The sequence below is a fragment of the Argopecten irradians genome, chromosome 9, assembly GCF_041381155.1.
Source record: "Argopecten irradians isolate NY chromosome 9, Ai_NY, whole genome shotgun sequence".
In the NCBI taxonomy this organism is placed as follows: domain Eukaryota; kingdom Metazoa; phylum Mollusca; class Bivalvia; order Pectinida; family Pectinidae; genus Argopecten; species Argopecten irradians.
This window is the reverse complement of record NC_091142.1, coordinates 8313680-8327053: the sequence shown is the minus strand read 5'-3', so window position 1 is coordinate 8327053 and position 13374 is coordinate 8313680. Positions and strand designations below refer to the sequence as shown.

At 37.1% G+C, this 13374-nt stretch overlaps 1 protein-coding gene across 3 annotated transcripts; it reads right to left on the bottom strand.

Moving 5' to 3' along the window:
• Nucleotides 1–1133: 1133 nt before the first annotated feature.
• LOC138331315 (L-serine dehydratase/L-threonine deaminase-like) lies at nt 1134–8377 on the bottom strand. Of its 3 annotated transcripts, none has more exons than XM_069278843.1 (8): nt 8234–8377; nt 6592–6781; nt 6119–6271; nt 5423–5498; nt 5046–5085; nt 4363–4590; nt 4069–4193; nt 1134–3210 (listed from the first exon to the last, which is right to left on the bottom strand). In XM_069278843.1, the coding sequence occupies exons 2-8, from the start codon at nt 6751–6753 to the stop codon at nt 3026–3028; spliced, it is 969 nt and encodes a 322-aa protein (XP_069134944.1). In that variant the 5' UTR covers nt 6754–6781; nt 8234–8377; the 3' UTR covers nt 1134–3025. The 3 variants fall into 3 exon arrangements, with proteins under 3 accessions (XP_069134944.1, XP_069134943.1, XP_069134945.1); XM_069278842.1 differs by having other exon boundaries at nt 6592–6778; XM_069278844.1 differs by having other exon boundaries at nt 8288–8373.
• Between the last annotated feature and the right edge of the window lie 4997 nt (nt 8378–13374).

Sequence of the window (13374 nt, the reverse complement as noted above, 5' to 3'; positions counted from 1 at the left end):
AAATAAAAGTACCGCTAAAATAATCAGGTTTACAGTTGTGTGGATGCTCAATAATGTGAGCCATCCGGCGTCAACTTTTCCATTTAAACAAAAACCTGGAGACCTAGAGTCCTGAAATTTGGCATGTGACATGCTGGGATAAAGGGCAACAAAGTTTGTTCAAATGAATGACCTTGACCTTCATTCAAGGTCACAGGAGTCAAATAGGTCTTAAACAGACTTCTTCTTGATAAAAAAGTCCTAGAGACCTGAAATTGGGCCTGTGACATGCTGGGATGAAGAGCTACTAAGTTTGTACAAATGAATGACCTTGACCTTCATTCAAGGTCACAGGGGTCAACTAGGCTGAAATATTTTGATAAGATTTCTGCTTCATAACCAAGAGGCCTAGGGACCCGATATTAGGCCTGTGGCATGCTGGGATGAAGGGCTACAAAGTTTGTTCAAATGAATGACTTTGACCTTGATTCAAGGTCACAGGGGTTAAATAGGCTTCAATTTTAAAACAACTGACCTGATATTGGGCATATGGCATGTTGGAATGAAGGTCTACAAAGTTTGTTCAAATGAATGACCTTGACTTGCGTTCAATGTCACTGGGGTCAAATAGGCTAAAATATTTGAATGACTTCTTAATAACCAAGAGGCCTAGGGACCTGATATTGAGTCGGTGACATGTTGGGATGAAGTGCTACAAAGTTTCGTTCTAATGAATGACCTTGACTTTTATTCAAGTCACAGGAGTCAAATAGGCTAAAATCTTTAAACGACTTCTTCTTAATAACCAAAAGGCAAAGGGGCCTCTAACGTGCTTGGCCATGATATAAATTCTTTTTCACTCTCCTATTATGAACCATGCATGATTACCAGATAGCAGTTGAGCGATTCGGGCCCATTGGGCCCTTGTTACAATTTCCCACCTCACAAGGATTCTAGCTACCAGTCAAATTCTCTGAGACCTGGCACGAATTTCTAACCTACAAAACATATACATTTTAGTTTATAATGTTTAAATATATACTGTTGGTTAGAAATCAATTGTGTAGTCAAATTGGGTTAAATTCTGACCAGCGGTCATGATTCCTGATTATTGACAGACGTCACAGTAAAACCAGGTAAGCTAAAAAGAAACAAAATATTTTATAAATCATTTATTTAGGACACTTTCTTTTTCGGTATTTTTAACACCGGATATGTTAATATAAAATAGAAACGCAAGTTGAAATAAAATCAATATCAATAATGTAATTTATAAGCAGAGTTTACAATAAGTTTAAAATTATTTAAAAATTAAATGTACATTGTCATCATTTGGTGAAAAGTACAATTCAGATAGAAACGTGATGTGTGTATACATACATGTAGTAATACATAATTCACTTAAACAGTATGTGTATATTACTATCAAATATCATAGACAAATAATGTCTAGTGTTGAATCCCATGTGGGACAGTTGCCAGGTATTGATCACTGGTCGGTGGTTTTACTCCGGGTACTCCGGTTTTCCTCCATAATCAAGCCTGGCACGTCCTTACATGACCCTGGCTATTAATAGGACATACTAAACAAACCAATCATAATTCGATCGAGATTATAGTTTTTGACTGGAAGACCATGCCACTGCGAATCACTCAAATATATTCCGTATTCCTTCAACTTTTAACTGGTCTCCTGCAGGTCGAGTTAAAGAGGTAGTTTTAAAATATATTAAAATACATCATTGAATTTTGTTACATTAATTCATACCTTATATTAAACTATTTGAATTAGCGATAATTTAACACAAATGATATTATCTGGGACTGATATTAGTGATTCATCACAGAAATTGTCTACATACAACCAGATATAGGGCGGGATTAATTTTATCCTGCAGTTAATGTCTATTAACACAAAAATGCTTGACAGCATAATTGGTTATCTGCGAACACGCACACACACAAATGTCATGGCAGTAGTACATTGTAACTTCTATCCATGACTCCAGCCTTCTTCATTCTTCCATCCAGTAAATACAACAAGCAAAATTATAAATAATACACTGTGTGATGATACAAACATTGTAATAATTCTCAAAACAAATTCCAAACGAAACATCAAAATATATCGAATACAAAATTAAATTACAATCAAATTACATAACACAATCTTCATCGGTCTTGGAACAAAGTGAATGGTTGTTGTATCAATATTTTTCAAGCAGCGTTTGTTACTTAGCTGTGATACATTATATGGACATACTGTATACTTATTCAACTTTGTGGGAAGACAATTTCACAAGTTACTTTTCATACTTACACCCAGGGAGATATATTCATCTGTTTTTTAATTTCTAAAATTAATCATCTAAATAGATTATTGTACTTTTCATTCTTTTAATTGATTTGCGAGTATTTAATATATTTATGGAAATGAACTTGACTAGTTGAATATATCGAAATTTGATCCCCAGAAATAAAAACTAGCTACTACACAGTATCCTTGTTGTTAAAATTAACAATAAAGATGATTATGTTCGTGAAATCAAACAATATACTTGTACATAGAAACAGTTACATGTAATATAAAAGTGGATATCTTTGTGAGTGCCAATTACAAGCATTAAACTTTCATGGTGGAGTTATTTTCATGATTGATATTTCTTCATACACAGTTCGTATAATCACAAAATATTTTTGCGGGGGAAATTTTTGTGATCAAGTGACCTTGGCGTCATTAGTGAAATTTTCTCTTATGTACATTTCATGAAATTTTATTTTTATTGTTTATGAAGGGTGGTCGTTGACAGGAGATAGTTTACGGTTGAATAACGTCCATGCCTAAAAAATCAGTCATTTGAAAGGAGTGGTCGTGTACAAGATTGGTCATATATAGTCTAGAGGGACTAAAACTGTATATTCAATTCTATTGTTACGATAAATGGTAAAGATATTTTAAAATCAAACAATTAAAAATATACATGTATATAGGAAGAAATGTATATAACATTCAATAGTGCTAAAAGTTTTTCACACTATGATCACACTATGATTGTAGTCCGTATCGTTCTTGGAGTTTATCAATGGTGACGGCACTCCCACCACATACTATAACGAGGATCGAGTCTACGTTGCCGAGTTTACCCTCCTTCTGTAGGCGGGGAATGACATCACTGTACACCGCCGCTAGACTGGCACCACATGCGGGCTCCACCAACATCCTGTGGTCCTCTAAAATCATAAATTGTTTATCATTTATCACTCATCAACATGTTTACGGATATCCCGAGCCTAACTTTATATGCCCTCTTCTATTTCTACAAGACCTTTGTCAATTCCTCAATTTGTAGCCCTTCTTATTCTGGATCTTCTGAGAAGATCACAAATGAAATAGGACTTCAGATGAATAATTCAAGAGCAAATGAGATTTTACTGCTATTAAAATAACTGTAATGCATTTCCTCAGAATGCAAAAATCAATATCATTTAAATCTTGAAAGATTATATCAATATCTCAGATATGAAATAGACAATCAAAATTCTATAAATCTCTGATATTGTGAGGTGGGGGGCAAGTCATAGAATATCTGTTACCTTAGACACTCCAGCCACTAAGACCAACAGGTGGAGGACTAGTGGTAGAATGTCAGACACCTTAACCACTCAGCCACTGTGAACCAGGGGTAGACAACTAGTGGTGGAATGTCAGACAACTTAACCACTCAGCCACTGTAAACCAGGGGTGGAAGGCTAGTGGTAGAATGTCAGACACCTTAACCACACAGCCACTGTGAACCAGGGGTGGACGGCTAGTGGTAGAATGTCAGACACCTTAACCAATCAGCAATTGTGACCCAGAGGTGGAGGTTTATTGGTAGAATGTCAGACACCTTAACCACTCAGCCACTGTGAACCAGGGGTAGACAGCTAGTGGTGGAATGTCAGACAACTTAACCACTCAGCCACTGTAAACCAGGGGTGGAAGGCTAGTGGTAGAATGTCAGACACCTAAACTGTTTGGTATATGTGACCCAGAGATAAAGCTTTTGACTGTATACCTTGCCTGAATTTGACCACTTCTCTACTCACCTGAGAATTTAATACATGCACCAACAGCCTGTTCATCTGTAACTAACGCCGGGTAGATTTTATGTTGTGTGGATTTTTCAAGGGATGCAGCACATACAGTTAACGATCCTAGACTTTTAGCAACACTGAAAATAGTAAAAAATACTTAAACATATTCTCACATAAATTTCCTTCAAATAGGAAGAAGTTGCCAAGAGAGCTAGAATATGTATCTTCTTTTATAAACAAACTTCAAATAGAAAGATCTTCAAAGAAGACCAAATCACCTCAGATGTAAAGTTAGTATGAAGGTACCTGGTAATTGCAGGTAAAGTTACTAGCTTTCCTGCTTCTACCGCCTTTTTGTAGCTTTCAGCCCCCTCGGTTTCCATGGCAATCACAGGTATGTCCTTCCAGCCTGCACTCCACATGCCCTGTACGACTCCTGTTAACAGTCCACCGCCCCCGACCGACGTCACCACGACATCAGGACAGCAAGGCATCTGCTCTTTGGCTTCCGTTATCATTGGGCTGTGTCCTTCCCTGAAATTAAAAATAGAAATCTCTAAGAAATGAATGTCCCTACCTCCATACGCTGTATTTGCATTTTAAGAGTTATCAGTCCTTGCTGGTAGGTATTAGCACCTCTCCCCCTAAAAGCACCCCTCCCCCTAAAAGCACCCCTCCCCCTATAAGCACTCTTTCCCTTGTCTCGAGAAGGAGTTGAAGTTATGTAAATTTCCTCCCATTCAATGGACTTAACCATTTAAATTGAATGTTAAAAACTTTTGCAATTTTTTGAAGCTTACAACATTGGTATTGTATTCCATATGACATGAACTTGCCAGTCTTTCACATGTGAATCACGACGTGATAATGTGTCTCATAGGAAATACGGTATGTTTACTGTGAATTAATGTTTAATGAGCAAAGAATGAGCCAAGATATGGTTGATTTTATTTCTACTTGCACTTTTGTAAGGGAATCAGGATTCTCACCAAACATCTGGATGGTCAAACGGGTGTACATACACACAGCCTGTAAATTAATGAAATATGTTTTAAATCCAAACCACTGAATAAAAAAAAGAAACTCCTTCATTTGAAGCAGTATCATGATGACAAAATGAAAAAAAATGGAAATATATTTGTTTTCTGAATAGTGAAAAATGTAATTGTTATGTAAATGCCTTCATAGATGCATGTTAAATTTTTAATGTATTGCTTCTTATCATTCTGACCTTATTACTGGATTCATTATTTAGTTTCATTTTCTCCAAATGTACCAGTATGCCAGCTAGCATTATACTCTTGACAAGAAGTTATCTCCAGTTAAATTCATAAATATTTATCAAGGGGAGGTAACTCTTACTTACCAGGGTCTGTAGCCAGTTTCTGGGCATATTCATTACTTTCATTCCATACACTCCCATATACTTCCACAATCGCCCCCTGAAGTGGAAAAAAAAGAAAATAGAAAACTGAAATCCATCAGAAATGGCCACACCCCTGCTATAGATAAGTTACCCTTAAGCTGCATTGAATGACTTGTGATTTTTTTTTATTCTTATTTTTATCTCTTCAATACAATGACCAAATTTTCTTTGCCACCTCCGAGGGATCTTAGTGCCACCATAGAAGGGGGGTCTCGAGATCCCAAAATGGGGTGGGTAAAGTATAATTTACCATCGATTAGTCCCACCATCCGGTGATTATGACGTCATTATTTGATGTGAGTTTCGTGACGTCAAAATCATAGGAAGGCGGGACTTATCGATGGGAAATAATACTTTACCCATATTGTTTTGGGATCTCGAAACTCCTGTATTATCTATCTAGGTCAAAGGAAATAGGGGCCTTTTTCTGCTTTTCTGTTTTTTCCTCGAAGTGTCAAAATCCAAGAAGGCCACAAATCCAAGATGGTCACATATGTTGTCCATCTTGTCTTCCAATCAACCAAAAAACGATAATTTCCTAAACCATAAAAAACAATTTCATAACAAAACATTCTATAACAATTAAACATGATGGCGGTAGTTTCCATGACAACAGAAATTGTAAACAATGGTTACCATGTCTCTGACTTTATCAGCGACTAAGTCCGGAGTTGTTGTTGGTAGTACTATGGTTGCTGGTACATTAAGACAATGGGCAGAGTATGCCACGGCCAGTCCTGCATTTCCTCCGGAGGCACAAACGAATCGGGTGGCGCCATTCTTTACTGCCTGTATCACAGAGAAAATCGTGAAAATGACAATTTTACATTTATAGGATCTTAATTGTGTGTTAAAAAACATTTTTCTGATTTTGGTGTTAACGGGACCAATTCAGACCAGACAGGTTTACTGCACAAAGTAAAGCAAAAATGAATATGAAAAAGAATAAAACAAAACAACATTATAGTATTCATATTTTCAGTGTGAATTCAATAAATATTGAAATTAAACCATTACTTAGTGAACTTATTGGCCTCCAATTGGAGGCAGTACTCAAATAGGAAAAGGACCCTTATTGGGTAAAATTATGGAATATGGTATTTTATTACCTTTTTACAGAAATGGCTGATTCCCCTCTGTTTGAAAGATCCTGGTATCTGAAGGTTCTCAAGTTTAAGATAAACAGAGTAGCGTCCCTTGGACATGGGTATACTGTGTATACAGGGTGTCCTTATGACAAGGTCAGGGCTGCCATCTCCAGAGTCTGCCATTTTGTTTTTCGGTCAACTGGAAATTCTGCTGAAATAATTGTCAATGACGTTGAAGAAGTACTAAACGTTTCAGAACTTAAAAAAATACAAACAGAATGAGAACATGGTCAACTTCATGTACATTTAATCTTTACTAATTAACTCATTCACCCCTGGAGACACATTTAGACTCTTCTAAATTAAAGACTAGACCAGTCCATTATCAAATTTCAGGGGTGAACAAGTTATTTATTGCAATATTCCTCAGTAACAGTGGAGTGAGGAGGAACTTAATTTTTGCATTTAGTCTGTCCTTCAACTAGAAGTATTAGAGTTACTTCCCTTCCTTTTACTCCGTCTCATGGATGAAATGAAGGGAAGTATAACTTTGAGAGATCAGAGTACTGTGTATGTTTTTTGTCTATACATCAACATACGGAGCTGTGGTGGCCAAGTAGTTAAGGTGTTCCAGCATATTATCACTACGTAGCTCTCCACCTATGTTACATTAGTTCAAAAGCCATACAAGATAGTCACCAGTAGGTTGGTGGTTTTTCTCTGGGCATTCCAGCTTTTCTCCACCTCCTTGCATATCCTTAAATGACATTGGCTGTACATATATGATGTAAAACAAGAAAATTAAGTCAAACTGCTCATCCATTTATAGTTTGTTTTGTTCACGCAGTCTTAAATATTGGAGTTATAGACATACCTGAGAGGATCTGTATGTTTCACACAAAAATTAGGTCACTTTGACCTGCAATATGACCTTTGACATTAATCAATATAAGGCTTAATCAGGCTAGTCTCCTTACATTACATTGGAACATGTAGGCATAGTTGTGTATCCCATTTCAAAACTTAAATCTGACCTACATTTCGACCTTTGACCTACATCAAAGCTTTTATATTTTCCTTGAGACTTCTAAAATTGTTAATGGAATTTTATACAGTACTGCTGATATGTAGATGATGTATACACATACATTTCATGGGTCACATGTATTCATGGATGAGCAGTGTCCTGTACCAAAATTAGGTCACTGTAACCTATACTTTGACCCTTGACCTACATAAGAAAAACACTAGACTTGTGCGGTTAATCTATATTGTCACATTTGGAGTTTCTGACATGTGCCAGTGGTGGATTATATGACTTCAATATACATGTCTTGGCCTCTACAAAGAACAGACAAAAATGATGCTAGTTACACTGTACATACATGTCCGACTCACAGAACATACATATAATGCATTTACATTGTATACAGTACATGTTGACATAGCACTTTAATGCATGTTGAATTTGAAAATTTACTTTCGATTTAGTAACAGACAATGTGCATGACAATAACATCAGGTGTACATTAATGTATATATATATGACATAGTGCGTGACAATTGCTGTATCAAAATGTGAAAAGTTGTACTGTCATATGTAAATTAACTTTTATGGCCAGTTTCCTCAAGCTAAGATGTATGTATCGTGCGGACAGCTCACCTTATAATTACTTATATTACGTTGTTGTCAATTTCCCAGGTGAGTGAGGTGTACCTGTAATTAGGAATGATCTCGCCGGTTCACCTGTCAATGTTGCCTACCTGGCAGTCATGCCAAAGGTTCAATCCATGTGTTACGACGATATTTTTGTAACGGCGATTATGATTGGTTGATTCTGGAGGTGTGTACTACACAACCGAGCCAAGGTTTTCAGAGTTATCCCCCTTCATACACCCGAATAGTCAAGTGAAATCGTATGTGTTTCAAAAATCTTTTTTTGTTAAATTTGGTAATTGACAGAAATAAATCATTTTGCCGTGTATGACTAACATTTTGTTATCGTTGTTTCAACCATTGGAATATGTACGCCTTATTCGTGACTATTTTTTTTTAGTTTCGCTCTGCCGAAAAATTCATTTTCGAATCATAAACTAAATATCAATTGCCACTAAAGCATGTTAAACATTTACTTTAAAATATATGCAAAATGATTTATACATATGTGTCTCATATAAAAAAAAATGCACATATAAATTGTTCATTTAATTTAGATAATTGAAATGCTTATTTTAATAACGCGGGTCGTCTTATGTTTCCGCTATCGTCCTAATATGCCTCGCGTTACACTGCGCATTGCGGCAAATGTGCATTTTAGTCCTGTACGATGAGCATGTAGGTAGATCCTATAATATTGAGTCGACTCTATCAATAGAGGCTAATTGGTTAATTAGAATAAGTCTCATTAAAGATTTGAGTTCTGTTGATATATTGCATTATTTTTCAACACAGTCCCCTTTAATCACCAATTTACACTTTTTGCCAGTAATGTTTTCAAGGATCTCAGTAACCCTTTTATGGAGATGTAATTTTCTTCACAATTTAAAAAGTGCTCTACTGTGCATGTGCCTGCATACATGTATATGATGTCGTTATCTGGTACCGAAAATGGCTATAAATTCAGTTTTGAAAAATAGATAAAAGTATTATTTCAATTATAAAATCATAGATGCTGTTTTATATTTGAATAAATACAGATGGAATTTAAAAGTTATAAACCTAAGATCTGTGGTCTTCCGCGGTTGTCAAGTTCACAATCTCTCCAACCGCCTCTCGTTCGCGAGTTCGAATCACTTGAGGTATACGTACGTTAAATTTATTGCCAGTACTGGTTGCTGGGAATTTTCTCTGAGTACTCCGGGCTTCTCCACTCATAAACATGGTACGTCGTTAAAGGGATCCAGTTATAATTTGTATCCGAAATGACAGGGACGTGGTAAGACTTTCCAACCAAAAGTCAATACACTATGTACTATAATACATGTCACATACATAGTTGGTTGGGAATTCGTGCCAAGTCCCTGTGTCCAAAATGACCGTATAGTTAAATACGGTAATATATGTGTATGCACCATCTTAGAAAATGGATCAACATATATTCTTAACGTCAGGGAAATTGTTAACGTATATAGGAAATCGGCTTAATCAGCAACTTCCAACATGTGATGACTGGTAATTCTACAATATAGATTACAAATAAGCTACTAAATCTACGACAATCTGAGTAGTAGAAGGTTTGCATGATGCTTGTATTTCACCAAGGTCCAGATATGTGACAGGCGCCTGTGCGTCAGTTAAGAGATAATCATATACCCCCCCCCCCCCCCCTTCATAAACATTGGGGTCTATGAACATTTTGCTTCGTAGAATAGCGTAAATGGATTTTAAAGTCATTTTAATATAACAACAAGACATGATGATTTTTAAAATCAAAATCCGATATCATTATAATGCTATATAAATTAATAATTGAAAATTAAAAATAAATGAATAAACTATCAACCGATGTTCTTACTCGTTTGAACTCAAGAGTTTGTCTACGTAAGTCAAATTTCTTCTGTAAGACATTGTTTATCTCGTGTCGACTATTCAAAACTGTTTACTGTTTGTATTTGGACGTTTGAATTGTTTAGACTAAAACTAAGGCGAAGAACCCTCCCCACATCCACTATATGTATGTCTTAACTTCAAGTCGCAGACACCTGTGCTGAAGCAGGAGGCATTCTAAATAACCTATATATAGTATCTGAACGATAGATTTGGAACAGGCTATTGCCAGCTATATATATACATGACAAGTATTGTGTTTACAACACATGTGATTTAGCACAGCAAAGAAAAACCTTCTTTGTTCCAAATTTATTTTATGCTTGTATGCCAGTGAACTTTGTACTGTAAACATGCATTTACAGCCGCAATATCCTGCATTATCTTCGTAACGATCTCATTTTATTAGTATTTATGACCATATTGATGGTAATGTGCCAATATGTATACGCACATCAGCATAAAGTTTTCTAATATTAAGTAATCAAATTGAGTATCAGCTTTAATGAGATACAACTCAGTTACACAAAGTCTATATGGATTGTGGAGCTTTGAACAGAATGTGACGTAAAACCAATGGTACCGACTGTATGTCTAATGGTACCGACTATATACCAATGGTACCGACTGTATACACAATGGTACCGACTGTATACTCAATGGTATCGACTGTATACTCAATGGTATCGACTTTATACCAATGGTGCCGACTGTATACACAATGGTATCTACTGTATGTCTAATGGTACCGACTATATACCAATGGTACCGACTGTATACCAATGGTACCGACTGTATATCAATGGTATCGACTTTATACCAATGGTACCAACTGCATACCAATGGTACCGACTGTATACCAATGGTACCGACTGTATACCAATGGTATCGACTGTATACACAATGGTAGTGACTGTATACCAATGGTACCGACTGTATACACAATGGTACCGACTGTATAAACAATGGTACCGACTGTATACACAATGGTAGTGACTGTATACACAATGGTACCGACTGTATACACAATGGTACCGACTGTATAATCAATGGTACCGACTGTATACCAATGGTACCGACTGTATACCAATGGTACCGACTGTATATCAATGGTATTGACTTTATACCAATGGTACCAACTGTATACCAATGGTACCGACTGTATACCAATGGTACCGACTGTATACCTATGGTACCGACTGTAAACTCGATTGTACTGACTCTATACTCAATTGTATCGACTGTTTACCAATGGTACCGACTGTATAATCAATGGTGTCGACTGTATACACAATGGTACCGACTGTATGTCTAATGGTACCGACTGTATACACAATGGTGTCAACTGTATACATAATGGTACCGACTGTATACACAATGGTACCGACTGTATACCAATGGTACCGACTGTATACCCAATGGTATCGACTGCATACCAATGATACCGACTGTATGTCTAATGGTACCGACTGTGTACCCAATGGTATCGACTGTATACACAATGGTAGTGACTGTATACCAATGGTACCGACTGTATACTCGATTGTACCGACTGTATATTCTATTGTACCGACTGTATACTTGAAATGGTACCGACTGTATACTCGATTGTACCGACTGTATACCAATGGTACCGACTGTATACTCGATTGTACCGACTGTATACTCGATTGTACCGACTGTATACCCAATGGTACCGACTGTATACTCGATTGTACCGACTGTATATTCGATTGTACCGACTGTATACTTGAAATGGTATCGACTGTATACCAATGGGACCGACTGTATACCAATGGTACCGACTGTATACTCGATTGTACCGACTGTATATTCGATTGTACCGACTGTATACTTGAAATGGTATCGACTGTATACCAATGGGACCGACTGTATACCAATGGTACCGACTGTATACTCGATTGTACCGACTGTATATTCGATTGTACCGACTGTATACTGAAATGGTATCGACTGTATACCAATGGGACCGACTGTATACCAATGGTACCGACTGTATACTCGATTGTACCGACTGTATACTCGATTGTACCGACTGTATACTTGATTGTACCGACTGTATACACAATGGTATCGACTGTATACCCAATGGTACCGACTGTATACCAATGGTACCGACTGTATACCCAATGGTACCGACTGTATACTAATGGTACCGACTGTATACTCAATGGTATCGACTATATACACAATGGTAGCGACTGTATACCAATGGTACCGACTGTATACTCAATGGTATCGACTATATACACAATGGTAGCGACTGTATACCAATGGTACCGACTGTATACTCAATGGTATCGATTATATTCACAATGGTAGCGACTGTATACCAATGGTACCGACTGTATACTCAATGGTATCGACTATATACACAATGGTAGCGACTGTATACCAATGGTACCGACTGTATACTCAATGGTATCGATTATATTCACAATGGTAGCGACTGTATACCAATGGTACCGACTGTATACTCAATGGTATCGACTATATACACAATGGTAGCGACTGTATACCAATGGTACCGACTGTATACTCAATGGTATCGACTATATACACAATGGTAGCGACTGTATACCAATGGTACCGACTGTATACTCAATGGTATCGACTATATACACAATGGTACCGACTGTATACTCAATGGTATCGACTATATACACAATGGTAGCGACTGTATACCAATTGTACCGACTGTATACCCAATGGTATCGACTGTATACACAATGGTACCGACTGTATAATCGATTGTACCGACAGTATACTCGATTGTACCGACTGTATACCCAATGGTACCGACTGTATACACAATGGTACCGACTGTATACCAATGGTACCGACTGTATACCCAATGGTACCGACTGTATACCAATGGTACCGACTGTATACCAATGGTACCGACTGTATGCCAATGGTAACGACTGTATACTCGATTGTACAGACTGTATACTCGATTGTACCGACTGTATACCCAATGGTACCGACTGTATACACAATGGTACCGACTGTATACCCAATGGTACCGACTGTATACTCAATGGTATCGACTGTATACTCAATGGTATCGACTATATACACAATGGTAGCGACTGTATACCAATGGTACCGACTGTATACCAATGGTACCGTCTGTATACTTAATGGTACCGATTGTATACCAATGGTACCGACTGTATACCAATGGTACTGACTGTTCAACCAATGATACCGACTGTATGTCTAATGGTACCGAC